This window comes from Cygnus atratus, chromosome 2, assembly GCF_013377495.2.
Source record: "Cygnus atratus isolate AKBS03 ecotype Queensland, Australia chromosome 2, CAtr_DNAZoo_HiC_assembly, whole genome shotgun sequence".
NCBI classification, from domain to species: domain Eukaryota; kingdom Metazoa; phylum Chordata; class Aves; order Anseriformes; family Anatidae; genus Cygnus; species Cygnus atratus.
In genome coordinates this window covers 106,981,797-107,007,508 of record NC_066363.1, presented here as the reverse complement: position 1 = coordinate 107,007,508, position 25,712 = coordinate 106,981,797, and the positions used below count along the sequence as shown (strand labels likewise).

Genomic DNA, 25,712 nt, shown 5'->3' with positions numbered 1-25,712 from the left:
TGCCATTTCAGGTGACCTAGGACATCTGTGCAGGACCAAAAATGTGACAGTTCCCACAAGGGATTCGTGCCATTCCATATCCTGGGCTGTGTAAAATGGCATGAGTGCTTGTGTTTGGACAATTAAATCTGACCCTAAGTACTCCAAGAAATATGAAAGTGGAGATATTTACTAGCCTGAGTTGTCTTGGTAAGAATGCTTTTAAGGAAATGATGCATGAAATGATGAAAATATGGATGAGCAATGAAACCAATCTAGGTTAACTTCTGGAGTCTGTTGACTTCAGTAGAAGTTGGATCAGGTCCCAAAACCATAAAAACAGCAACCATGTCAGAAGATTAGAAAGTTCCTAATGTAGTATCTTTCTTAAGTAAGATGGGCTTTTAGAATTAAGGGCCTGTGAGCTGAACCTCTGTTCTGAAGAAACTGATAAATAGCTTAATTAAGCAGAGAATAGCACAGCACTTGTATAAGAGTAGCTTGATAAGGTCAGGCAGCCATGGGTTATGTAATGGAGGATCACATCTCTATAAATTTTTTGTCTTTGAAAACTGAATAAAACAGCTGAAAAGGATGACCTGATGAACTTAATTGATTTGAATATCCCAACTTCTTTGGAAAAACTCATTCTCAAAGACTGTTGGCTGAAATAATCACAATAAACTAGCGATATACTAGGTGTGTAGAATCTAGAGCTGCAAAGCTGCAAAAAATATATATTTACTATATTTGGTTTACAGCTATGTATGCCCTTGCTCTCTCCCTGGGGAATCCCACGGAAGCAGACTAGGCTCTGAGATCTGTAGTCAATGAGACTTAGATCATAAAAGAGGTTGAAATCAAGAATTTTCCTCTTCCTTTCCTACTCATCCATTTGAAAATCTTTTGACTTATAATTCTGAAACAATGTTATTCTAAGAACCACTTGCCCTCTCCTTCCTCCTGCAGAACATGGGCAAATATTATGCTATTTCTGAAAAAAAAATTGTTTTTTTAAACTCCTTCTTGTTCTTTCATTCTTTTTTTTTATCGTTTTGGATTTTTTTGAGGTTGAAAAAAAAATAGCTATTGTGAACATGGGTGGCAAGTTTCTCTTGTGCTCTAATGCTTATTTCCTTTACAAGAAAATAATGACAATCAATAAGGTCTGTAGTCAGTTGTAAGTCAGCTAAAAAGTGCCATTGAAAATAATATATAGGTATCTAATTAGCAGGAGGAACTTGTAAATAAAGCAGCAGTAAAGAAACTATTTTCTATGTCTCCATCCTTGAGATCATTGACATCATGCCCTTAAATTTCTTTAAAATATTGTTTTATCAACAACTTGTGTGGCATTCTAGAGAAGCCATTCTGCTTGGTCACTTTTGAACCAAGAGAAGCATGTTCCAAATTCTCAGAGAAGAAAAAGCCCTACCAGCATACTGAGAAGCTTTTATGAGGTGGATGTAGCCTCTAGCACTTCTTAATCACCGCTGTGGCATCATAAAGTAAATGAGGCATCTGACAAGAAATAAATTCATGCCCTGGTGTTTTGGTTTGGAATTTGGAAATTAGAGTTGGAAGTGTTTGCTAACAGGTAGGATTCCTGGACAGATACAGATGGCCACCATGGAGCAAAATTCAGCGACAAAGTCATTATCTGACTGCTTGTTTTTCATCATTACTTCATTTTGCTTTCTCCCTTACTGTAAACATAATGAGTTTTTTCTAGAAGCTGTGAGGTAGCAGTATGTCTTGTAGAATGACTCCAGCTTATTTTGAATACTGGCAGAAACATTTCCAAATGAGTAAAACTTAGACAACTTAATTATTTTGCTGACAAAAGGTATGGGGGGTTATTAAGGCAAAATATAATAATAATAATTGCAAATATAGATTCATTGTCTATACAATTTTTTCATGGCCAACAAAACAATCATGAAGTCGCCAATAATGAGATTTTAGTTTGATTTTAAAGTAAGATTTTGATGTCATATTCATTACTGAATGTCTTTAATTGCTTTTTTTTCTCTCCCTTGTTCCTGTTTCAGATGACCATTCTCGAGTGAGATTGCAGCCCATTGAAGGTGAAACAAGCTCCGATTACATCAATGGAAATTATATTGATGTGCGTATACTGATGTAGTCAACAAACTTAGCATTGTGTTCAAAGAGTCAGCTCTTATTATTCTCGCATTATTCATAATTTCTATTAGTAGATATCACAGCTAATATCAGCTGCTAAACATTGTCGGAAAGTGCTCTCTTTGAAAGCTAGGTGTTCACTAAAGGAAAAAAAAGGCCTCAAAGGTTTTGTCAATAGGCAAATGAAAGGAGCTATTTCCTCAAACTGCCAATAGACTGAAATCTTGCCAGCAACACTGTATGGCTACTTTGCCTGCTGGTGCTTATCTGGGCTAACAAAATGTTATTTTCACTTTCTGTCAACAACTTGGCATCATTCCACATTTAAAAGAAAGCTGTTTGCATATTAATGTGACAAAACTCTGTAATGCCTAATGCAGGGATTTGCAATCTCTTGTCATCTCTGCACTTTTAAGTTGCCTTCAAAGTATATTCTGCAGCTGTTAACCAGTACTTCTAATGCAAGCAAGACATTTCATTAAATATGTAGGCTGTTTAATTATTGAAGGTGGCTTCTTTGTTCATTCTGCATCGTGTTAACTTAATGTTTTACATTAGAATAAATTCTTTAAGAGACAAGGTGTTTTTGGTTGAAAGAATGAACTCAAAAGTAGAATTGAAAATCATTAGAAAGTCAATACTGTCTAAAGTCAGAAATCTATGGTTAGCAAAGATTATTATTATTCACATGGAATGCTAATGTTTGGCTAAGTGTTGCTTCATAAGAAACAATGTCTGCTAAAGATTTCTTGTTCAGCAGTGACATCTTTGAAAAATGGTGTCATGGTTCACAGTTAAATTTAGTCACCAGTATGAAACGGGAATGTAAGAGATGTTTTTCGGAGTACTAGAGGAACTTGAGCTGTACAAGAAAGTAGGTTTACTTCAGTTTTAGCAATCTGAAGTTGTAAGTCTGAGGATAACTCCTTCAATTGATGTTTGTTAGTACACTCAGGAACCATTAAGTGAAACTTAGATTTCTGCTCAGCCCCTCTTTGTATGAAAGAACAATACATCCACCAGAAGCTAAAGGCAGATATGGAAATGCATTTAGTAAGACATCTCACTAAAATCTGAAGGGAGTAATCTCTGTCATAAAAAGAGAGAGTTTACATTGAAGGACTACATTTGAATTAACTTTCAAACTTCCTTTAACATTCAGGATTGTTCTCATTTTAGGCTACTAGTGTGCTCTTGGGTCAGATTTGTTTCTCATTCTAAAATATTAAAAGATGTGAGGAAGAAGAATTTGCACAATAGCCTATTGTAGATACTGATAAAATAGCAGCATAGCAACCCTTTTTTGCCTATGGAAATAATGAGAGGAATAGAAAAGAAGGAGTATGGAAAGAGTATAGCCCTGAAAGACATAATGGGTGAGAACAAAAAAAATCTCTCCCTCATCCCAGCAGATGGCTTCATTGCAAAGTTTGGAGGTTTGCAGACATCTTCCAAAAGCAACTTGAGCATAAAACACAGCATTTTTCATTTATAATCTTGCTAGTCAGATTTCCATTGGAAATTCTTGTTTACTACTACAGAAGCAGATGCTATTTTTCACTTGCATGGAGTTATTGTTGCTGTGTTGTCAGAATAAACGTGTTAATACTATGAATTTTTTGTGCATAAATGGGGGGGGCAATGGCTATACTCTATTTTTCCCAATGCTTTTTTTTTTTTTTTTCACTGAGAAACTGAATCATTTAATCCAAGCCACTACGGATATTAGATAACACACAGCAGAAAAAAAAAAATCGACTCCGTAGCTATCCGAAGAGTTCCCAGTTTGTAGAATTCCAGATTTTGCTTCCATGACATGTAGAAAAATCAGTTCTATAATTTTTGTTATGTTTTCTCTAATATTCATACTATTTTCAATCGCTTTGAGTCTTTCCCACTTTGCTTCACTACAGTCCCTCTTGCTCTTTTACAGAGAAATTGCAATGGCATGAAAGCTTCAGCTTTAAATTCTTGCCTTTGTTGACTGACAATGGTACCTAACCATTACAGAAAGATTAAAAGTGGTATAACTGAATTTATCAACATACTAGTGCATGATCTAAACCTTTGGTGACATTCCCATCACATCATAAACTCAAACACAATAAAAGTGGTATTGTTCCCTGTTGACAACCTATTCAATGTTGTGAAGATCCATGGAGTATTAGTCTTTATTTCACAGCCAGCTTGTGTTTAAGTTGCTCTTGCCATCAGAGAAACAAAGAATTGCTTTGTTTTTCCCATTTAGAGGTGAACAAGTTTATTCATACCAAACCATTTAGTCAAAGAATTTGCCCTCTTTTTTAATGTTCAGGAATAAATCATAAACAAATCACAGAGGACAGAGTGAACATCCCAGCACCCTTTTCAGGGCTGAATGCAAATCGAGCATTCTTTAGCTGTTAAAAAAGGGACAGACTTTTCAGTAAATAGCAATAGCTTGAAGGTATGTATCAGCCTTCATGAGCATCTCACACTATTAGCTGCAAGTGCTAGAGAGGATTTCGTGCTGTTCGTGTTCAGCAGATCCAACAGGAGACTTAAAGAACGTATTACTTCTGTCCCCTAATGTACAAGGATGCAACTTCAGTATCTCGCAGAAAACACATTTGCTTCTTGTTCCCCTTCTCTCTTGCTCTTCCCCTGCTGGAAAGAAATTCTGAATTTAATATGTCACTCTTACTGTTGTGATTTTTATTGAAAACTACTCTAAATGAAGTTTCACTAATAGCAACAGACAAGGTGCTTATAATTTTTTTTCCAATTTATTTTAGGGTTATCATAGGCCGAATCACTACATTGCTACACAAGGTAAGTGTCTTACCCTTTGGTTTTTGCTATGAGAAGCTAAGAGGTCAGTATTCAAGACAGAATAGGTTCAAACACCTAGGTAAAAGCAAGCAAACTGGATTGTTACTATCTTATTTTCACATATTTCAAGTAAGTAGTCCTTTATGTTTGTATTCAAGTAGGTTTTGTGTAGAAAAGCAAAATACATCCTTTTTAGCCGAAGTTACTCAATATCTTGTTACTTATGAAAAAAGAAATAAGTCAAGGGGGAAACACTTAGTAAACTTCAGAGTGACAACAGTTATAACAAAATGTATATTCTTGTATTCAGTGATATCTAGGCTTCAGGTCTTTAAACTGGGAAATACTTTATTTGACAAGTTTTAGTAGAGGACCCAAAGACACATTGCTCTTGCAGGGCAATTCTTCAAAAGGATCTAGAGAGAGAATTTTACAGACCATCTTTTAAAAGTTTGTTTGTGAACAAGAACCAACAAGATATATTTGCCCATTCTGATGCAGTTCTTACATATTTTTTGGTCAAGTTCAGGGCTGTAACAGGTGGGAAAGATGAGTCTTCTGTGACTGCTTGATCATAGTATTGAACAACATGCCAGACTCTTGCCTATATGCTAAGATAGCATACGTGTGACAATTTGATCGCTCCTCCACTGCTCAGAGGGATTCTCCTCTGCAGTAAGTATTCTGTAACAAAGCTTCCTGGATTTTTCAATGGACCTGAAGAAGTTGAGCTACACCCACGTACATTATTTCAATATATGTCCAGCCTTCTAAGAGTTCCAGCTAGAGTACTGAGAATAATATACTCGGAATAATTGTACCATGTGTTGGATTTAGGATTGATATATACTTTTTAATGACATTTTATCAATGCAGAGAAAAAGTTGGCCTTGTCAAGTAAGAGCTCTTATTGTGAATTCATTTGCACCCTAAGGGGGGCAAAAACTCCACTGCAGCCCCCAGTCCCTACTTTTACCAATGGGAGGCTACATCTCTCTTTCTTTCTGTACTTCTACTTCTGTACTGCTAGCTCTGGCTAGTCCCAAATGAGGTGCTATTGCTTCACATGACAGGGGGGCAGGATGCAGAACAGCCTTACCACCATCTTACAATTTTAGACCAGAATTAGAATTGGAGGTCTTAGACCTTGAGCCATTAAACGTGCTTCATCTTTCACTTCTGTTAGCCACCCACCACATCTTTCTACATATAAGCAAGAGAGTAAACTAGGACAAAAATAGAGCATGTGTTTAATTCACTTTAGGCCTTCACAGTCTCCTTTTCTGAGAAGTGGATTGTTCCATTTAACCTTTACTTGATGGTGCTGTTGTTTTTCACCTTTAGCTGAATCCTAAAATGAAAAGATACATAGCTGGCATTTTACTTGCAGTGTGTAATACAGTTGTTTTCATCAGAACGTTCCACAGATCCTTCTGACAGCTTTTTGGTATGTCATTCCTATCTGAAGCAGGTTTAAAGGCAGCATTATCACTCATCACAATACTTGAATAACAAATACCAAGCTTGAGGGTTTTGTACTCTAGGTTTTAAAAGACAAGTATTGGATGCAATACTGTACTGAAAGTCTATGTATCAGATCCACTAGCGAGTCACAACAGGTTCTTAGCCACACCTTTTTCCTGTTATGGTGGCAAGGAGAAGTGTCTAGTCAAGAAGGAGAATAAGAGAAGTAGAAACAAGTCATCTTCCATGATGTAAAGAATATGTGACTGTCTGCAATGTTGTGATAGATGCAGTTGTGTAAAGACTAGTTAGTGTTATTCTCATCATCGAAGCTTCTTGACAAAGCCTTTGCACAGCAGTCTCTGCCTTTTGCAAAGGTGATAAGGTAACTGGGAATAATCTCTAAAACTCCTTTAAGGCTCTGTATTAACTGTGAAAGGAAAGGTATTTGTTTCACATGCCAAAAAGACTTTGCCTCTGTATGTCTTCCATGCTAGTAAGCCTGTCGTGTGCCATAGCTCACAGATACAGCCAAAGATGTTCATGCTCTGTTTTAGAACACATTTTCACACAGATATGTATAAACACATCAATACAGCACAACAGTTAAGCTACGCGTTTAATTCCCTTGACGTCTACTTTACATCAGTCTTAAAATAGCTTTTCCCATTCTTCCTTTTCTCTTCCACCACATCTTTCACCGGTGCACATGCCTATTGTTCTTTGAAGGAAAACATCATTACATGAGTCAGTTTTAAATCTCTGAGGAGTTAGAATGATTGATATTTAATTCTCCTATGTTCTTCTTAAGCTGCGTTCAACATATCAAGTGTTAATGAGCAAATATAATTGTTTGAAGTGAAAAAGTGGCAAATTTAATCAGTTTGTAATAGATTACCAATCTGCTTTTAACAGAGCTGGGAGTTGCATAATCACCTGTTTATTAAAGTGTTACTGTCTTCCTTACTAACCAGAGTTTGACACACAGACTGGTATCTTCCACCTTGGTATTCATAGCAATCTGCTGCTAATTTGAATAAGGGAGAGAAGCATTTTTTAAAAGACATACCTAATGGAGACTTTCTCAACTAATAATCAAAAAAGGTTTTGCTTCCATTGTAAAAGTAATGTACACAAAGTGTGCAATTTGGATTGGAAAAGTAACATCATTTTTCTTTTATGTGGTAAGTGTAACGTGGCTGATAGACTGAATTTACAGCTAGTAAAGACTTTTGGTGATCTGCTATAATTGGCATCAACAGATGGGATCCACACCTCAGACACCATGATTAAAAAGAATCCCTTGTCACAAGCCAGAATATTGGGTCATGCAGAACCAGCCAGCAGGTGCAATTTAAAAATCTGTGCTTTGTTTTATGTATCCCTCGTTCCCATGGATATAATTCTTTAAAATTATTTTATAGCAGAATGTCAAGCTCTTTTATGATCTGTTCAATTTACTGGTAGCTTTTTTTTTTTTCAGGAGTTAGGTAATCAATGAATTTTAACCAGGTCCTTTACTGGGAGCAATATGTTGAATATCTGTACTGTACTTAGTTCCACACATACTGCTGGATTTTCTTATTATCGGATGGCAGTTGTTGATCTTGCATGTCTAACCCTGATTAGCAAGCAGGAAAAATCTTTTTTGTTTTAAATGTTCTCTGTCTTCTGAAGTTCACCTAGTTAATTCAGCTATGACTTAGCTTCTTCTAGCAAGTCTCTATCAATGGCTTTGTAATGCTTCCTCCACCACTACACCAGCAAATGTAAATTATGAGTGACAAATGAATGTTAATACAGTGCTACAGCATCTCTCATTGTTATTTCTACCAGGGCTAGTTTTCAAGCAGATCAATCATGTGTGAAACAGCAGATACTCACATGCAAGCTGTATGTCTTTATATATGAAGTACATTCATTTCAGCATCTCTGACTTCTGAATAATCCTCATGGGTCAGGCTCACTGAATCTCTCTGCTTGTTGCAGCACACCCAGGAACATGATCTAAGATGTTTTTTGCAAGTATTTCAGAGCATACTTAATGACTGTAAAAAGTTACTTTTTAAAATAAAGAAGCTTTAGATTTAATGCCTCAATTAAGCCTTTCACCGTCTTGTCTGTATTTAATTGTAAAGCAGATACTAAACTGTTTCACTTTGTATATTGCTGGTTATAGAGACAGATATCAAGTCAAGTTTCAGTCAGAAGTTTTTTAAGTACAAGTTATAAACTTCTGAAAATAAATATTTACAATGGAAGTGTTTATACAGTCTTCACTGCAGCAGCATAAACTTGCCACTGTAATAACCCCTTTCATTTTCTTTCTCTTTGCTGCAAAATGCATCTTTCTTCCACACACTACTGTGTATGTTGTGTGAACATTTTAATAAGGGTTTTCAGAAACAAAAATACATTTTCTTTCGAACCGAAAGTTCCCTTTCAGGCATCTGAAGCAGAAATATTGCTTTGAATAATGGTACTCAACTTCCTTGGCACATTTTTTGTTTTTATGTAGCAGAAAGTTGTCAGAACTACAGCAGTGTGGAAGCTCCACACTTATCTTTACAGAGAAACTTTTGCTGCCATGGTTTTAGCCTCCAGATGAAAATTAGCATTTGAAATTACTTGAGGGAGAATTGAAAAACAATAGAGCAAGATAATTCTACACAATTTTTCAGCTTTATACATGCTGTCTTTTTTCACGGCGTAGGATAGTCAGACTGATTTTCTGATATATGCACAAAGTCACTGAATTCTGTACCCCTATATTAATCTTGAAGATTCAACTATGTTTAATGGTGTTCTTCACTTCCTAATCATCAAAACATTAAAAGTGGTTGAAGCCATACATCTTCAGTGAAGGAGATAAACCCATTCTTGAGTGCTGCATTGAATTGGCAAGGCTTTCTGAGACATCCTTCAAAGCAGTTACCTTTTTTCACACCCAAATGCATACAGAAGTAATACACCCTTTACATACGGAAATGATATCTACAGGTTATTCTGTGAAACCATATGGCAAATTCACCAGAGCTGTCTTACTACCATTTCTCAGCTGAGGCTGATGATAACAATCCCATATTTTGAAGAGCATTTGAAATTTGATACTTATACTAGTGTTGAGGACAAAAGGAGACAAAGTTCTCCTTTCAGATGAACCTTTCTAGGTTCATCTATCTGGACTTGTGCAAAACATTTGACACTGTCCCATACAACATCCTTTTCTCTGAATTGGAGAGACATGGATTTGATGGATGGACCACCCAGTAGAAAAAAAAACGGTTGGATGATTGCACTCAAAGAGTTGCAGTCAATGGCTCAATGTTCAGGTGGAGACCAGTGATGAGTGGTGTTCCTCAGGGGTTGATATTGGGACAAGTATTATTTAACATCTTTGTCAGTGACATGGACAATGAGATTTGAGTGCACCATCAGGAATTTTGCAGATGACGCCAAGCTATGTAATGCAGTTGACATGCTAGAGGGAAGGGATGCCATCCAAAGGGACCTTGACAGGTTTGGGAGGCGGTCCATGAACTTCACCAAGGCCAAATGCAATGTCCTGCACCTGGGTCAGGGCAGTTCCAAGCACGAATACAGGCTGGGTGATGAGTGGATTGAGAGCAAGTCTGCAGAGAAGGACTTGGGGATGTTGGTGGATGAAAAACTGAATATGAGCCAGCAATGTGTGCTTGCAGCCCAGAAAGCCAACCGTATCCTGGGATCCCCCAAAAGAAGAATGACCAGCATGCTGAGAGAGGTGATTTTGCCCCTCTACTCCACTCTCATGAGACCCCACCTGGAGTACTGCATTCAGCTCTGGGGTGCCCAACAGAAGGACATGGATCTGTTTGAGTGAGTCCAGAGGAGGGCCACGAGGATGATAAGAGAGCTGGAGCACCTCTCCTATGAAAAGAGACTGAGAGAGTTGTGATTGTTTAGCCTGAAGAAAAGAAGGCTATGAGGAGACCTTATAGTGGCCTTCCAGTGCTTAAGAGGGGCCAACAAGAAAGCTGGAGAGGGATTCTTTATCGGGGGGTGTACTGATAGGACAAGGGGAAATGGTTTTAAACAAAAAGGTTTAGATGTGATATAAAGAAGAAAATCTTTACTCAGAGGGTGTTGAAGCACTGGAATAGATTGCCCAGAGAAGCTGTGAATGCCCCATCCCTGGAAGTATTTAAGGCCAGGCTGGATGAAGCTTTGAGCAACCTGGTGTAGTGGGAGTTGTCCCTACCCATGACAGGCGGGTTGGAACTAGGTGATCTTTAAGGTCCCTTCCAATTCAAACCATTCTGTGATTCAATGATTCTCACAATGTGTAGTAAAAACTGGTAACTATCAAAGTCATCACTTTCGAACAGTTGCCACATTGTGTTACCTGAGAATAGCTGAGTTTCTCCCCGCCTCTTTGTTTATTGTAGGAAATTTAATGATAACTGTGTTAGAACAGTTGGTCTTTCAACATTTTCATGACTCCATATTTTTCTGTCTTCGTATTAATCATCTCTTTAGTAGTTTCGACAGTATAGGGAATGAGTTGCCCCTGTTGCTTTCCATTCAGCATAGAAAGCTCTAAATGCAGAGCTAGCGTGGTTTTCTAACAGATCCAAAGTTGGCTTAGGCTCTCTTGCAGTGTGTTACTTCTCAAAGTTTTTGTGTGGTGACAAAGTGGAACAGGATGATCTCAGGAAAAGTGCTGATGGATCCAATACTAGGCAGAGCCTAGTGCTGATGATTTTTATGTCCACTGTCAAAGCTAGAGAGGAAGAAAAAGGATCTAGAGAAGAAGAGGATCTTTCTATCCTCTTCCACACAAAGATTGAGCAGCCAGAAATCAGATATAAAGGTCTTCAGAGCATTTTTAGAACTCCATCTCAAGGACAAGATACTGGTTTAATTTCTGTGTTGTAAAGTCAGTCCAGAATACCTATGACAGACTTTTGCATAGCTGAATTAAGTAGTAAGAAAAATGAGAGACTACAGTAATTAAGTAGACAAATAGATGAATCGTGTAGGCGAAAAGAAACGTCCCAAGGTCGTATTACAGAAAACAGAAGATTTTGTGAAAAGTAATATATTTGTCTTCTTTTTAAAAATATGATTATAAAATATGTTCTGCAAACAAAAAATTATGATCTTTCTGAAACTCAAGAGCTGAGCAAACTGTTCTTGTGAGCCAGACACACTTTGGACATTCAGGAAGTTGACATTTATTGTTATAGCTGCTGTTCAAACTCTTAATTATTGAGATCATGCACTATCCGTGCATCCATTTTTTGTCCAAGGAAGATTTATACAAATGTACCTCATCTGTCCATGCTTTTAGGGGATGCAAATTATGAAAAGCTGACGTTTGATTATAGGGTGTCCATCCTCAATAACGAATCAACCATACATTGGACTTGATGCGGAAGGTATCCGGCACTCTTGATGGAGTACTTTTAACAGGCCTGTCAGTCACAGAGTCTAATGCTAAGGCAGAAGAGGGAGCAGAGAAATGCAGTTTGTCAGGAAAATCACACAGTCAAAGCATCTTTTTGTCTATGAAGTCTATTTTCCAGCCAGTCTTCAGCAGCCTAGAGGAAGCTTAGCAGCAGGTCTGAGAAGGCTTTTGGTCTTCTCATTTGCTGAAAGAAAAGGATGCAGCAAATTCAGAAACAGAATGTTTTTCAGAAACAAATGTATCAGAAACAAATAAGGTAGTTTATTTTTCCCTTCACTATATCAAAATATTTGAAACCTGTCATCTTTTCTCTATTCTATATCCTTTGGTGGCAACTGAAATCTCTACATTGATAATGCCACCAATGCACATGACAGTCTGGGTGATTTTGAAGCACTGCCTTTCTGAAAAAAAAAAAAAGAAAAAAAAAAGAAGAAAAAAAACCAGGCTTATTGGATTAATTTCTTTCCCTGTGCATCTGTATTCTTACGTGCAGTTGTACTAAGCATATATCCAGACCACATGTTAGAATTGCTTTCATTGTTTACAGTATACATCACATATTGCAGCCCCCCTTAAAATATAACCAAAAACAGAATTAAAACATTATTATTGCCCTTCCCTACATGAAATGCTGAAAATAACCAGTGTGCTTCTCAAAGTAGTAATAAATAATGGTGCTGAGAGAATTTGTTGTCAGGCAGATTTCATTTTTACCATAATTATCCTGAAATTAAAAGGAAAATTAACCAATACACATTTATTTGTTAATGACCTTCACATGCATCTTGATGTGTCTAAAATCTGTTGGGTTTTGAGTATTTCCCTGACTTCTGAGATATGTTAAAAAATACTAAGCTGACTGAGGAAGAAATTAAATTACCAATGTTCTCCAGACTTAACTAGAAAAATATATCATGAGTGATATATCTCACTCATGAGATACCTATAAGGATAATATTTAAAAAAAAAAAAAGGTTTTGCTAGCATTTTTATTAAAGTTTTAATGTAGATTAAATTGTCTTGTTTTTTCATCTGGGTAGAGTGTTCGTGTTAATACACTTAAACTTCCAGCACAAGTTTAAAGAATACAGCATGTGAATATCTTACTCAGAAGCATGAGTAACATTCCTTCACAATAAGTTCCTTGGGGAAAAATAAAAGAAACAAGTAGCCAGAATCAACTCGTATTTTTGAGCTGAACAACAGTGATGATTTTATTATATCCCGATGCTTATGATTGACTCAACATGAAAATAGAAAGTAGAAATGGAAAAGACTAATTAGGTTCTTTTGTCCATTCCCTAAGGAACCTTCTAGTGAAGGGGATAAAATGATCTTAAGTTCTCATCCATCGTCAAAATTGATTCGGCATTACAAGTTGATATGAAGAGCCCAGTCCAACAAATCAATTACCTAAGACTTGCAATCTGGAAAATGTTACAGGGAGCGTATTTTTTTCATAAAATAATTCCGTATTTGTTAGTCATCCCAAGCTCAGATGGACTATTTAGTGATTTATAGGTATTTCTATTTCCATGTTGTAAGTCATCCTTATTGAGAAAAATACACAGATTAGAAACTAAAAGAATACACTAGTCAGAAACTAAAGTTTTCACACTGGAAAGCATTGATTCAGCTAAACTAAAGCTTTCTGTTGGACTGCTTTGACAAAGATCAGGTTTTAGGCTCAAGGCTCCTGAAATAATCCTCCAGTCAGAGCTTTGACTTCAGATGGGGAGCCAACATCTCATGTTTTTACTTGATCTGATTCAATTTGAGTCTGTGTCTGTTTCCTAGGAGTCCCCTGTTGTTTTGCTGACATGCTTGACTGTACTTAAGCAATTAAATGTCAAAAGGGCATATGGAGAAAGAGAGTCCATGTGTGAGTGAGACCAACTTCTGCTATGTAGCCAGTATACTCCACTGGAAAGTAGATCAGGGCCTCTAGTTACAAGTACAGTTACTCAAAGTATTCCTGTTTCACAGCAGAAAAAAATGAAACACTTTCTGCAAGTCATTGCCTAGCAGTGCTCCCTTAAAAGCTGTGCAAGGTAAAGCTTTGAGACTCTGGCCTTGTTCATGTAACCCCACAGCCCTCACTAGGGAAAACCTAGCCTCCAGGGGTGCTGTGTGGTCTATCCCTATTGCTGTAGTGCAAAATTTGGAAGATACTGGATTCACTGTAGTCTGAAAAAATGTTAATGAAGAATGGACCATATAACATTCCTATTGTGTAGCAAACAAATCACATGAAAGAAAGAGGTTTTCAATTATACTGGTTTAATATGATTTTTTTAATTTTTTTTTTTTAAAGATCAGATCAGAAAAAGATCTGAAAAAGCAACTTTCTTGAATGGTATTATGACACAGACACAGCCAGCAGTACTATGTACACAGCTTTTATTGCATTCAGCTTTGCCTAATCTCAGGCTAACTGGATAAATCTGGACCATTTCTGTGGCCAGCAGTTCCTCTGTTCCTAATCTGCAGTCCTTCTGTGAGTAATCAAAAGGTGTTATGGGAACATGCTATTTATTCTTTGAAAAATCATACGACATTTTCGTTTTACTTTGTTGATATAGAACAAACTGAGCTAGTATTGGAAATTTAGCCATGGAGAAATGTCAGTCAATAAGTGTGAACACTTTATTAGATGGAAAGTTAGCTGGTAGCATTAGCTACCAGCATTACAAAAATGTCTTAAATAGCACCTGACAAAACTGGTCTCAGATTTAAAAGCAAATTTAAGTGCAGCAATGGCTTGTTTCTGAACATGGTGGAATACTAATGTGGAGAAGGGGCAGTTAGGATTATTCAGAAATGGCAAGGGAGCTGGCATATTGTGACTGCTGTGTATTATACCAAACCTGTCCGATTCATTCTGCCCCTACCATTGTCTCTCCAGGCATGTTTAGACTGCGACTGTGAGAGGCATGAACACCTTGTCTGTACTCACGTGCATTTAATATGCAAGGCAGTTCCCACTACAGTGGAGCTCCAGTCCCAGACTAGGATTTCAAGATGGCACCGTAACACAGATGAAATAATGCATAGAGATGTGTGCTGTTCCAGCCTGGTTAGTTCTGTATCAATAAATAAAACGCAGTGTGATATTCCGGAGAATAAATACCACGTACCCATAAAACTTTCTGACTACTCACAGAAGCACTGCAGAGTAGGATCAGGGGAAATGCCAACAAGAGAAATGATCCAGCTGTAGGCAACAGTTGGTGTGTATACACACATACACATATATATATAGAATATCTATTTTAAAGCTGATTATCTAGATTTTGAATTGAACAATTTCAAAGAAAAAAATCTCTAGAATTATCAGCTTTGTCATTGCTCAAGGGATGTTTTTGAAACATCTCCATGTTAAACTGGGAGTTCAGTGGTTTTCTCTAATTTCAGCTGTCTGTGAAACATTTGCATATATTTCATGAAACAATAGTGCTGTGGCTTATGACTACTGTACCTTGTGAAGGTCTTATTACAGGCCAAATGTTCTTATGTTCTTTTTACATTTGGAAAGAGATGGGGAATTTACAGGTACTCCTCTGCTCTTCATCCTGTGGATGATCTATTGCTTACTCCTCTAAATGTAGGAGGCGGTGGTATAGAAGGCCAGTCAGAGCGCTGGTCAGTCTCATGGGAGCTACAGATAAAATTTCTCCGTGCACCTCAGTCACTTAGTAGCCTAAGCCTCATTGGAAGCTAATGGGACTTGAAAGCACTTCAAAAATTCCATTTTGTGAAAGCCAGTTTTCACAGAGAGCGATCTGCAGCCAGCAGTGCTTGCTGACTGGCTGGCTGGAAGCAGGTAGCACTTAGTTTGTGCTTGAAAATCAGCCAATTACTATTCACTGTGCTGTCCCTTAGCTGATAATGAGAGAAGGCTGTATTTTTCTGAAAGAAGGATACAGTAGAAAGCATCTACATTGCCAGTAGCTGTATTGGGCAGGATTTGTCCCAATAAAGTATTTCAGCTTGCTTTATGAGCAGTGTTTTCCTGAAATGTCAAGCTAACAAGATTCAGTCAGATCTGTTTCCTATTGACAATCCATCTAAGGTGAGGAAATCATGAAAAACACATTTTAAATTCATAGCTCAGTCCTGATTAACCCGCCTGAGTCTAGCTGAGGTGGCTTACTGTGGAATACTGTGTCTGTCTACTGTTCTCTTTCTTTGGATTGTAAGGTAGTATCATTACAAAGGGCCAAAAAAAGACAAAAAAAAAAAAGAGAAACAGAGGACTAGCTACGACTCAAATATAGGTAGTGCATGTGATTGATATACACGTTATATTCTGAAGTGTGGGTTTACAGCTGGTGTTAGGAGCAACTAAACATGTTGTTGTTTATTATTAAAGTTCTGGTAAATGTGTTGCTTACCAAGTGGTGTTCTTTGCAACCTAAGTATCAGTAAATTACTGCCTCTACAAACAAGTGGCTTCTTTCTGCCCCATCTCTGAATTTGCCACCGTGGAGGAGGAATCAGCTAAAATAAGGCCTAAAACGGAGAGGGAGGTTTTTTCCATGCATCACGTAAGAGTAACTGTTGCCTCAGGCTTCCTTGCTTGGGCAGCCTGCTGGCTTAGCATACTTAATGGGTACCAACTTTGTTGAAAGCTCATCTGCAGCTTTGTTTATTTGTATTTTTCCAAGGCAAGAGAGATTTCCAGGAAGGATTTATCAGGAAGGCCAGCATAGCTGTATAATTACAATATAGCCCCTGCTGAAGATTACCTGATAATTAATATTTGTAAGGCTAAAATTAGAAAGTGCATTTCGTATACCATCACAGTCTGCATCAACACTATAAATCAAATAAAGTCATTAAAGCAAGATTGTGTTTCTTCAGCTCATTACAGGGTTTTGTTTAATTTCATTGAGGTTCTCCAGTGCACAAAATGTGTGGGGCTGGGATATGCAGAAGTGACAAATAAAAATTAATACTGAAGTATGGCGGCTAGAAACTGGCAATTAATAAATAACACTGAAGCATTTATGGCCAAGTTCAGCCAGTACAAATGTCTGTTGCCTTTTTCTATGCTAATTTTTACAGTGGCAGGCCTATAGGAGACTTCACTGAAGGTGAATAGATGTGTTGCATTGGGATACTTTTTACCCTCTCCCCTGCTTTGGTTTCTTGAGCAGACTGGCAAGGATACTAATTAAAGCATTAGAAGGTTATATGACCTGATTCTTTTTTGTCATAATTTTATTGGCACCTTAAAATACTAAGCACTGATCTGTATGCCTTTGGTAGCTATTGATGAGTGTTGGACCCACAGGGTTTAGTGATATCTCAACCACCGTTTTATCTCAGACCTTAAAATTATCCAGAGTATTGGTAGAAGCATATGTACTGTGCCTATAAAAACATACTCCTGTTGAAGCATTTAAAAGTAATTAAGTCAACTGAAGTGTATCTCTTATGGTAGAGAACAAACGTCTAAACGTACTTTGAGAAAAGCTATTCCAGAAAGACTGCATGATCACTGCCTGAGTTTTTAAGTTTGGGTAGTAGAGATTTGTTCTGGCCTTCACTGGCCTCCATGGAGGCACTAAGCCCTTAGGAACTCCTGGAAGGGTGAGTAAAAGTTAAATACTTGATAGCATATGTATTTAACAAGCATATGGTAAAGACTGTGCTCGACAAATCAGATTATCAGCAACTGAGTATCTTCCATTCAGAAACTAGCTCATTTGGGGAGAGCAGAAATGACCCCAGCATACAGCTGCACAGCAGTGGTTCTGCAATTACAAAAAAAAAAAAAAAGACTGAATGAGCTTTTTATCTCGCTAGTTGGTGTGATTGTTTTGACTAAATCAGCACAACCAGAATCTATAACTTTTCTTTCTGGTATGCTGGCTATTTTAGAAAGACCAAGACTTTTTTTTTTTTTTAATTTTTATATATATATATATATATATGAAAAAGTGAGACCTAATCTAATGCACCTTAGTCTAAACCTGGTCACATAAAAGAGTGTCCATGTTTTTAGAGCTGCTGACCACTGAAGAATGTCTTACAAGGTAACTGAGAGACTGATAGAGCTGAGTGCTCATGACTACATGGTCACATAATAATGTGCCTATAAATTCCTGTTGATAAAATGTTGGGCATGTTGCCTTACTCAGTAGAGAAAAAAAGTATTTCAGGTAAGAGAGATGTACCCTTGCCTGCAGTCAGTGATATTTATAGTGTAAAATAACATTTAACTGCAGTATTTTACATAACTTTTTTTTTTTTTTTCTGAAAGGGAGTTCTGCTCTTAACTCCAAATTCTAGCATGGTTACAAAAGCAAATAGCATGTGCTTACAGATAATCAGATCACTGGACTGGCAGAGCATTAGTAACCCTGTAATTTTGCTTCCTGCTGTGAAATTCTCAGTAAGTTATTATACTAACAGTTAGTTTGTCCCATTTAAATGGGTTCATTAGGAAAAAGAACATTCTTCAACTTTTTAATCTATTAGCTTGCGCTGTGTTTTCCCAGTATTTTTTTTGTTTGTTTATTTGTCTTTTGTTTTACTCTTTCATAAGTATGTTGAGTGAATTCTGCTACATAATGGGCTTGCAGTTTTTTGACAGTGTATTTTCAAAATTAATCATTGCTTTTGGGCTTTTTTTGCCACACAACCATATTTGTTAATAAGAAAAAAAATTATTGCACCCCATGTTCATTTTGAAGGGACCATAAAAAATGAGGGCTAAAATGCAACTCCCTCTATGCATGCATATTCACTGTTGTCCTTGAGTGCCAAGGTTGTAGGCAGTCACAGTGGCAAGGAGCAAGTTATGCTTCGGTAAGAAGTGAACACAGTGCTCATTGCTCCTGGAAACTGCAGTAACCACTAGGAGAGGGGTCCATTTTACAACCTCGTACTCACTGGAAGGAGGTTTATTGCACTCTTTGTCAAGGATCAGCTTTTGCTGCTGCAGATAGAAGTCTTGCATCTTGTTAGTCCATTGCCTCTATCATCACATGCTAGTGGCTGCCACTGCCCAGGCACTGCCCTGGGGGAGCCTTTGGAGCTTACAGGTATCTGTTCATTTTCTGCATGTTTCTAGCTCTAACAGCTACTATCAATGAATTTGGTATTAGAAGTACCAACCATTTTGTTGTGGATTTAACATTCTGTGCTGCAAAACGGTTTTAGAACCTATTTGTTCATTAAGTTGCTTGCCTTTGTAGCAAATGAAAAATTGCCCATAGATTTACAAGCCCCAGTCTGAGTAAGTGTTGGGGACATTTCAGGGTCCAGGTTTTACTTCTATCTTCGTGTGTTAGCTTTTTTTTCCTACATGTTTACACTATTTTTCTGTATTCTAGGGTGGTTTTTAATGTTCAAAGTGATCACATATCCCAGTAGTAATGCCAGTTGTTGGAACTGGGTCTCACAACAACAAGCAGAAGGAGGATCCAGAAAGCTCTCTGTACAGAAGCAGCTTCTTAAGAGTTTAATCCATTCTTAGAAACTGTGTGATTTTCCATTTCCTAATATGTTGACATTCCCACAGCAGCAACTAACAACTACTAGTAATACAGCTAAGGGTTGTGATATATTCCACTGATCATTTCTTTTGAGTTTTTTTCGATAATGCATTTAATTAGCTGGGGGGTTGCAAGGTTTATTTCTTTTTCTTATTTTCCTTTGCTTTTCATCTTCAGGAGGCAGTATGTTGTTGATTTCTTTTTTCACAGCAGCAATCTTTGATACCAACTACTATATTGTGTAGCTAATGGGGTATGCCACAGGCTCACTGTTTAGCAGCGCAGTACCTTCTCCTCAGACCTTTTCCTCCCGCAAGAGGGCAACTGCTGAGAATAACCTTCCTGCCTATTGTGCACATCCGTTAAGCTGATGCTTAGAACAATCATAGGCTCTTTTTCTCCCTACCATGAGTCTCTGGAATCAAATTGTTCAGTTCTTCATGACAATAAATCCTCCAGCCCTACCTAGAGCCTCTAATGCTTTTCAATACTGGCTGGAGACAAGTAATAATTTATTCATATGTCAGAAAATAATTTGAAAAATGTCAAGAAGAAAAGAAAAATGGGGTGGAAAAGAATTACTTTCTGAGACTTTAAGGTAGGTTTTTGGGTATTTTTTTTCCTTTCAGTGTCCTGAATGTCAAAGAAGTTTGGAGGCTAGATACAAGAATTGGAGAGAAAAAGCAAGAAAAACACTCGAAAATACTTGAGGAAAGCGGGAAATCCTGTCAAGCACTTTTAATTATCATTGTCTTATCATTTGGATAGTAAGGTTGAGAAGAGCATACTCAGCACTGCAGAACAGGACATTCTAGAAGAACACTTGGAATCAAACTTGAAAGACTTGTCAGAGCCCAGCTTTTTCTCTGGCCTGAAAAGTGTATTACTTCTTTCTTATGATGTATTTCTCTCATAATTTATTATTATTATTATTTTCTTTCTGAAGAATGACAAACTCAAAATATTTAGGAAGAAAGTACTATTTAGCATCTCTGACCTGTTGTGATTTGTGACTTAAGGATCTGAAATGTAAGAATCTTTAAATCACAAGACAAATTATGTTGATTGTGGAGGAAAAAAATCAGGAATGATTGTTGCCAGTTATCCCAGAGCTGTCAGAAAGAACTGACTTTACGAAGTAGGGCCCAACCATCTCTCTCAAATGAATCAGTAGGGAAGAAAACTGTCTGAAATAATACACAGAGAAACTTGCTACATTGTCCCTTAGTTTCTGAAGGATTCTGGCTTCTTGCATGACGAAAATAACAGGGCTGTGTGGACAGGATTTTTTTTTTCACCTTTCTTGTAGCTTTGTGAAAAACATATTCAGATGAACAATCTTTGAACATCACATAATTCTGTGGTGACAGAATGCAGTGGAGCCATTTAGATTTTCTCCATTAAACCAGGCCGTGAATCAGGATTCTTGAAGCCCTTGTGTTGTTATTTTTTGTCCTTAATCAAGCTTAAATAATCTTAGCAATGTGTCATGAACTTGCAGACTCCTTCCAGGACATTACTCTGTGGAAAATTGCCTCTCCCTAATCCTATTTTTAGCTACATTCCTTCAAAGGTGACAGCAATAGTAATTCTGCTGAATATATTTTTTGAGATTTGAGAGGAAGGAAAGAGCTGTGCAGAGACAGCATTTTCCTACAGTGAGTAAAATAGGCTCCTTCCTTCTACCTGTAGGAGAGGTTGGTCCAAAACCTTTGTAATGCTGCTGTGACTTGAATTGCCAAGAAAGCTATATTGAATCCTACATTATTGAAACACAAGCAAGCTAAACATTCATTATGATGTATATTAATTATCTTACTGTATCATCCAAAACTGTGCTTGGACAACTTCCGTATTGCACATCCAGGACACTGATGTAGAAGTAAAATACTTATTGTAGATTTCCACATGGTGGAGAGTGACTTAAATCTGTCATATTTGCAAATGAAATCTCTCAAAAATATCAGCTCTTCTATGGTTTGTTTTGTTTTGTTTAAATAGTCTCAGGTTTTGCAGTCACAACACCAGCTTGAGTCTAGTAATTTCAGAAACTGTATTTTTAGATTCTGCTGTTATTTCTACTCTGTGGCTTCTGACATTTATTCTGTTCCAACAGGCATAGCTTCCTATTGTTTTAACTGGCTTTTTCTCCTGTTATGTGAACTACCAAAACAAACAAAAGACAAGTTGACCGACTTTAGGGAAAACAGTGAAACTAACTACTTATGCAGTGTTTTTAAAAACAGAGGAATTAAGTAAGAGGGAGAATACAGAACATTTTTAAATGGTCAGTGCAAATTGTGGATGATAATATGCTTTGAAATTGCTGAAAATCAAAATGTTTTATAAAAATTCACAAGTTTTAAACTATTACCATCCTTTTTCTTAAACTTGCTCTCTAAGTTACATGACAATTATGTTAATGGCCTGATGAATTGGGTTTTACTTGCTTATAATATTATTACATAGTTCAGTCAATACCTGACTTTCAGAGTAAAAGCTGTATTTTCAAATGGAAACCAAAGTAACAAAACTTGGATACCAAACTACCCCGATCTGTCAATGTAAGGTTTTGTAACGCTTTACAAGTGTTGGTTTCTTCACTTGAGGAACATTTATTGCCAGTACATTATCTATTTGTCCTCCAATGAATTGATTTAAGGCATTTCTCTAAATGAGAAGCTAATTGCTTACTGCAATATGGCAGTTCAGTCATGGATTCAACATGGATGTTAACTTTGTAGTACTTGATAGTGTTTTGCTTTTGATTATTTTTATTGGCCCAGTGATTTTAAACCAATGGTTTCAAATCAGGGTGGCACAGTGAACATCACGTAGACATGTAGGGCGTCACATAGACACGTGGGCTAGAAACAGACAGGACCAGGCACATGTGAAAGCTGTGCTTGTTCTCAGTATTTTACATTTCTGTCACTGACATTTCCTGTGCTCCTGTGGGCTGGTGGCCAGTCTCAGCATGATGTTAAAAGAAGCCCTGTGTCTATGGAAGAGCTCAGATTGTTCAGAGACATTTTTCTCTGAGAGTACAGCAGAGGACATCACTGCCATGACACACAAGGGTTCTTTACCACTTTCCCTGCTGCTTTGCAAAGTGATATACAGTAGCAAGAAACTATAACTTCTGTCTCACTTCAGGAAGTACAATTTAGGAGCTGGGGTAATTTGATGGATAGTGTATACTAAGAAAAATATTAGAAACCGGGAAAGGCCACATAGTCCATTGTGGCTCATTTCATTCCAAATACACCTTCCCTAGGTTATCATCCAATTGTTAAGAGAAAGAGTAATGTTATCCATTTTTTATAATTCCACATTGGGGTATTACGGAGATAAATACCTGGATGTTGGAGAACTAACTTTCTTTCAGAGCACTATTTCAGGAGAAAAATACTTAAATGCAGATAGGTGAGATGACAGAAAGGAAATTGACCCTAAATGAGAAATATGATGATAGTGATATGAATATATGTGGATAACCATGATTTCTCAAGCTTCCCCAGAGACAAGCTTCCAATCATGAGACTTTCAGAAAGTAACCTTTCCTTTGATTTATTGTTTCAGGACCAATGCAGGAGACAATATATGACTTCTGGAGAATGGTATGGCATGAGAACACAGCCAGCATAATCATGGTTACTAATCTCGTAGAAGTGGGAAGGGTAAGTGATTTTTGTACTTAAAAAGATGAAAGACTTCCAAGGTGTTTGCTTTTGGAAATTAAATAGCAGACCAACAAGACGCTTATATACTGAGTAAGGCACACAAAATATTTATGACTGCCTCTACTAAGAGGTTCATTATCAATTACTTTTAAGCACGCTTTGGATGCTTGGCTTTGAAAACATTAACACAATGAAAAAGTAACTGATAAAGTTGCACTCTGTACAGCAGAGTCTGCAAAGACTGCCAAAGAGGGACAGTGTCATATCTTTGTGTATATCTCAGACATACTATTTCTGTTAAAGGAAACCAGGGAATTGATTACGGGGCAAGGTATGGAGTCACCTATTTTTTAAGGGTGGGTAAAGAGGGAGAGTAATTCTGGGACAGATTTCTTTAAAAAGTATTTAACCTATGAAATTACATTTCTTTCACAGTATCCTAGTCTAAATCAATCTGGTTTGTTTGGGCATTCACTTACAGACTAAACTGAAGAGATTAGCTTTACTCATTTGTACACAGTACTCAGCGTTCAAGGGGCATTTGGATAATGCCCTCAGTAATATGCTTTATCTTTTGGCTAGCCCTGAAGTGATTGGGCAGTTGGACTATATGGTGTTTGAAGGTCCCTTCCAACTGAGCTATTCTGCTATTCTGTTCTACTAAATCTGTTGACCAGAAGGTCTTCTTCAGGACCTGAGTAGCAAAGGAAAGCTTGAGTTACCTGGTTGATAATGTGTACTTTTCTTACTTTGTTTGATAATGTCTAAAGAAGGTCTCCTACTCAAGTTATTATGGCTAATTTTGTTTTCAACAAGTATTGAATTGAACCATTTTCTTTGTTTTTTTACAACCATCAATAACTAAGTCTTAATTTACTACTTCGTCTATGCGTGATGTCTTAGTTTTCTAAGTCTTAGTCTTCTTTTTTTTGGTGACAAAAAAAAAGTCATTGCTTTTATTGCAACTACTGCATTATTGTAAATTGAAACATTGAAATAAGAAGTCAAGTGCACGTATCTTGGTGTGAGCCACATGGTTTTGAGATGTGTTTTTAATTTCACAATGGAGGAGTGGCTGATATCCCTCTGCCCTGTGGTGTTTGCACCAGGAGAGAGAGCACTCTTTATGTAGTGAGAGACAAAGGGCTGTATCTTGTCTCCTTTTTAACAAGTCCAGTTTTACAAACTCAATTTATTCTTCTTTATGTCCTTGGTTGATTGCTACTATAAACCCTAACATTTAGATATCTGTGTGACCAAGCCTGCCAACAGATCAGGTGCAATTATTTTTATGTATTTTTAAAAAAGTAGGATTTGTGACAGCAATTAACACCTGCTGCAGGAACATGTGTACAACTAATTGCAGAGACAAAAAAGGATCATGGAGGCTGCTTTAAACATTCAGTCCCTTGATTGAAAAGGATGGGAGAAATAGTTGGGTGGTCATATATCAGTTCAAAATGGATGAATCTGTACAAATAGAAAATTCTCCAACAAATTTGTTAAAGCTTTATACACATTCATAAATAACTAAGCATGCAAAAAATGATGCTCTTAGGGGATGGATGAACAAACCTTAGAACAAACATAGCATAGTACGTGAAACCACATACTGTTTTCCTGAAGTCCATATCTGAAAGCATCAATTAACATGACCTGTCAGGTGTCACCCAGGGAGGTGCCAGCCTTGGTGCCAGCACTGTGGCCTCCACTCACAACATTTAGTTACGTCGCACATTCCCTTAGCAGCAAGCAACAGTTTGTGCCACCGTGGAGATTTCTTCAGGGTGCAAGAGTCCTAGTGGGATACCGATCTGCAGCTTTCTTGTTTCTGACAGTGGTAGAAATGACTTTGTTCTTGCTTTCTCTGGAGGCCAACATAGGTGAGATAAGACAGCAGAAATTAAAATGAGCTTTTAATGGAAATGAGATCATATGAGCCACAAAACAACACAGTCACTTCCCTCTTGGTGCTTCTGTCCCACTCCCAGCGTGGGAACCATCAGCAACAAGGAGGCATATTACTAACACACCATCTCTCCCTCAGTCCCAAACACAAGCTCTGTGCCACCTTGATTAGTAATGATTTTAATGGGCTTTTTGGTAGCATTCCTGCAGGGCAAATCTTGTAACCTTCCTGACCTTGAGGTTTTCTATTTCAAGTGTTGTTGCTGGTCTAAGATTTATAGGGGCTTATTATTTTATATATTTTTTTAAATTCTTGCCCAGTGTAAGTCAAGGAGGAAAATTCCTTTATGTTTTCAGAAAAGAGGAATATCTATTTAACATGTTTGCCACACAATGTATGTCCTTCATGAATTAATCATTGAGGGGGCGTATGTGTATTTGTTTACCAAGACTGGCTGGGTAGTCATTAAATCAGTGCTAGGAACTTGCTTCTTGCCCTGGAGCATTATGCATCAGGACTGTTTTAATTGCGGATAGAGGAATCACCATGAGGCTGTCCCCTAATGCAAGCACCTGCTGCAAATGACTCAGTCCCTGCATTACCCTCCAGCAGGGTCTGGGTACATCTGCCAATATCTGTCATTATCTGAGGCATACTTGTCAAAACCATGCATCCCTTTAAGCTCTTGTGTGTTCCAGCAAGGGACCCTTGTCAGTGTTTCTGGCACCTGCAGACTGCTGTGCACCTGGTATTTAAATGGCACG

The 25,712-nt window shown here is 37.5% G+C and overlaps 1 protein-coding gene across 5 annotated transcripts in view; it reads left to right on the top strand.

Moving 5' to 3' along the window:
• PTPRM (protein tyrosine phosphatase receptor type M) overlaps nt 1-25,712 on the top strand; it is a 476,211-nt gene that overhangs the window by 418,460 nt on the left and 32,039 nt on the right. For all 5 annotated transcript variants that reach the window (XM_050708960.1, XM_035564162.2, XM_035564160.2 and 2 more), the window contains 3 exons: nt 2,031-2,107; nt 4,899-4,935; nt 22,939-23,036. In XM_050708960.1, the coding sequence (XP_050564917.1) occupies nt 2,031-2,107; nt 4,899-4,935; nt 22,939-23,036 (212 nt within the window). The remainder of the gene's footprint in view (nt 1-2,030; nt 2,108-4,898; nt 4,936-22,938; nt 23,037-25,712) is intronic.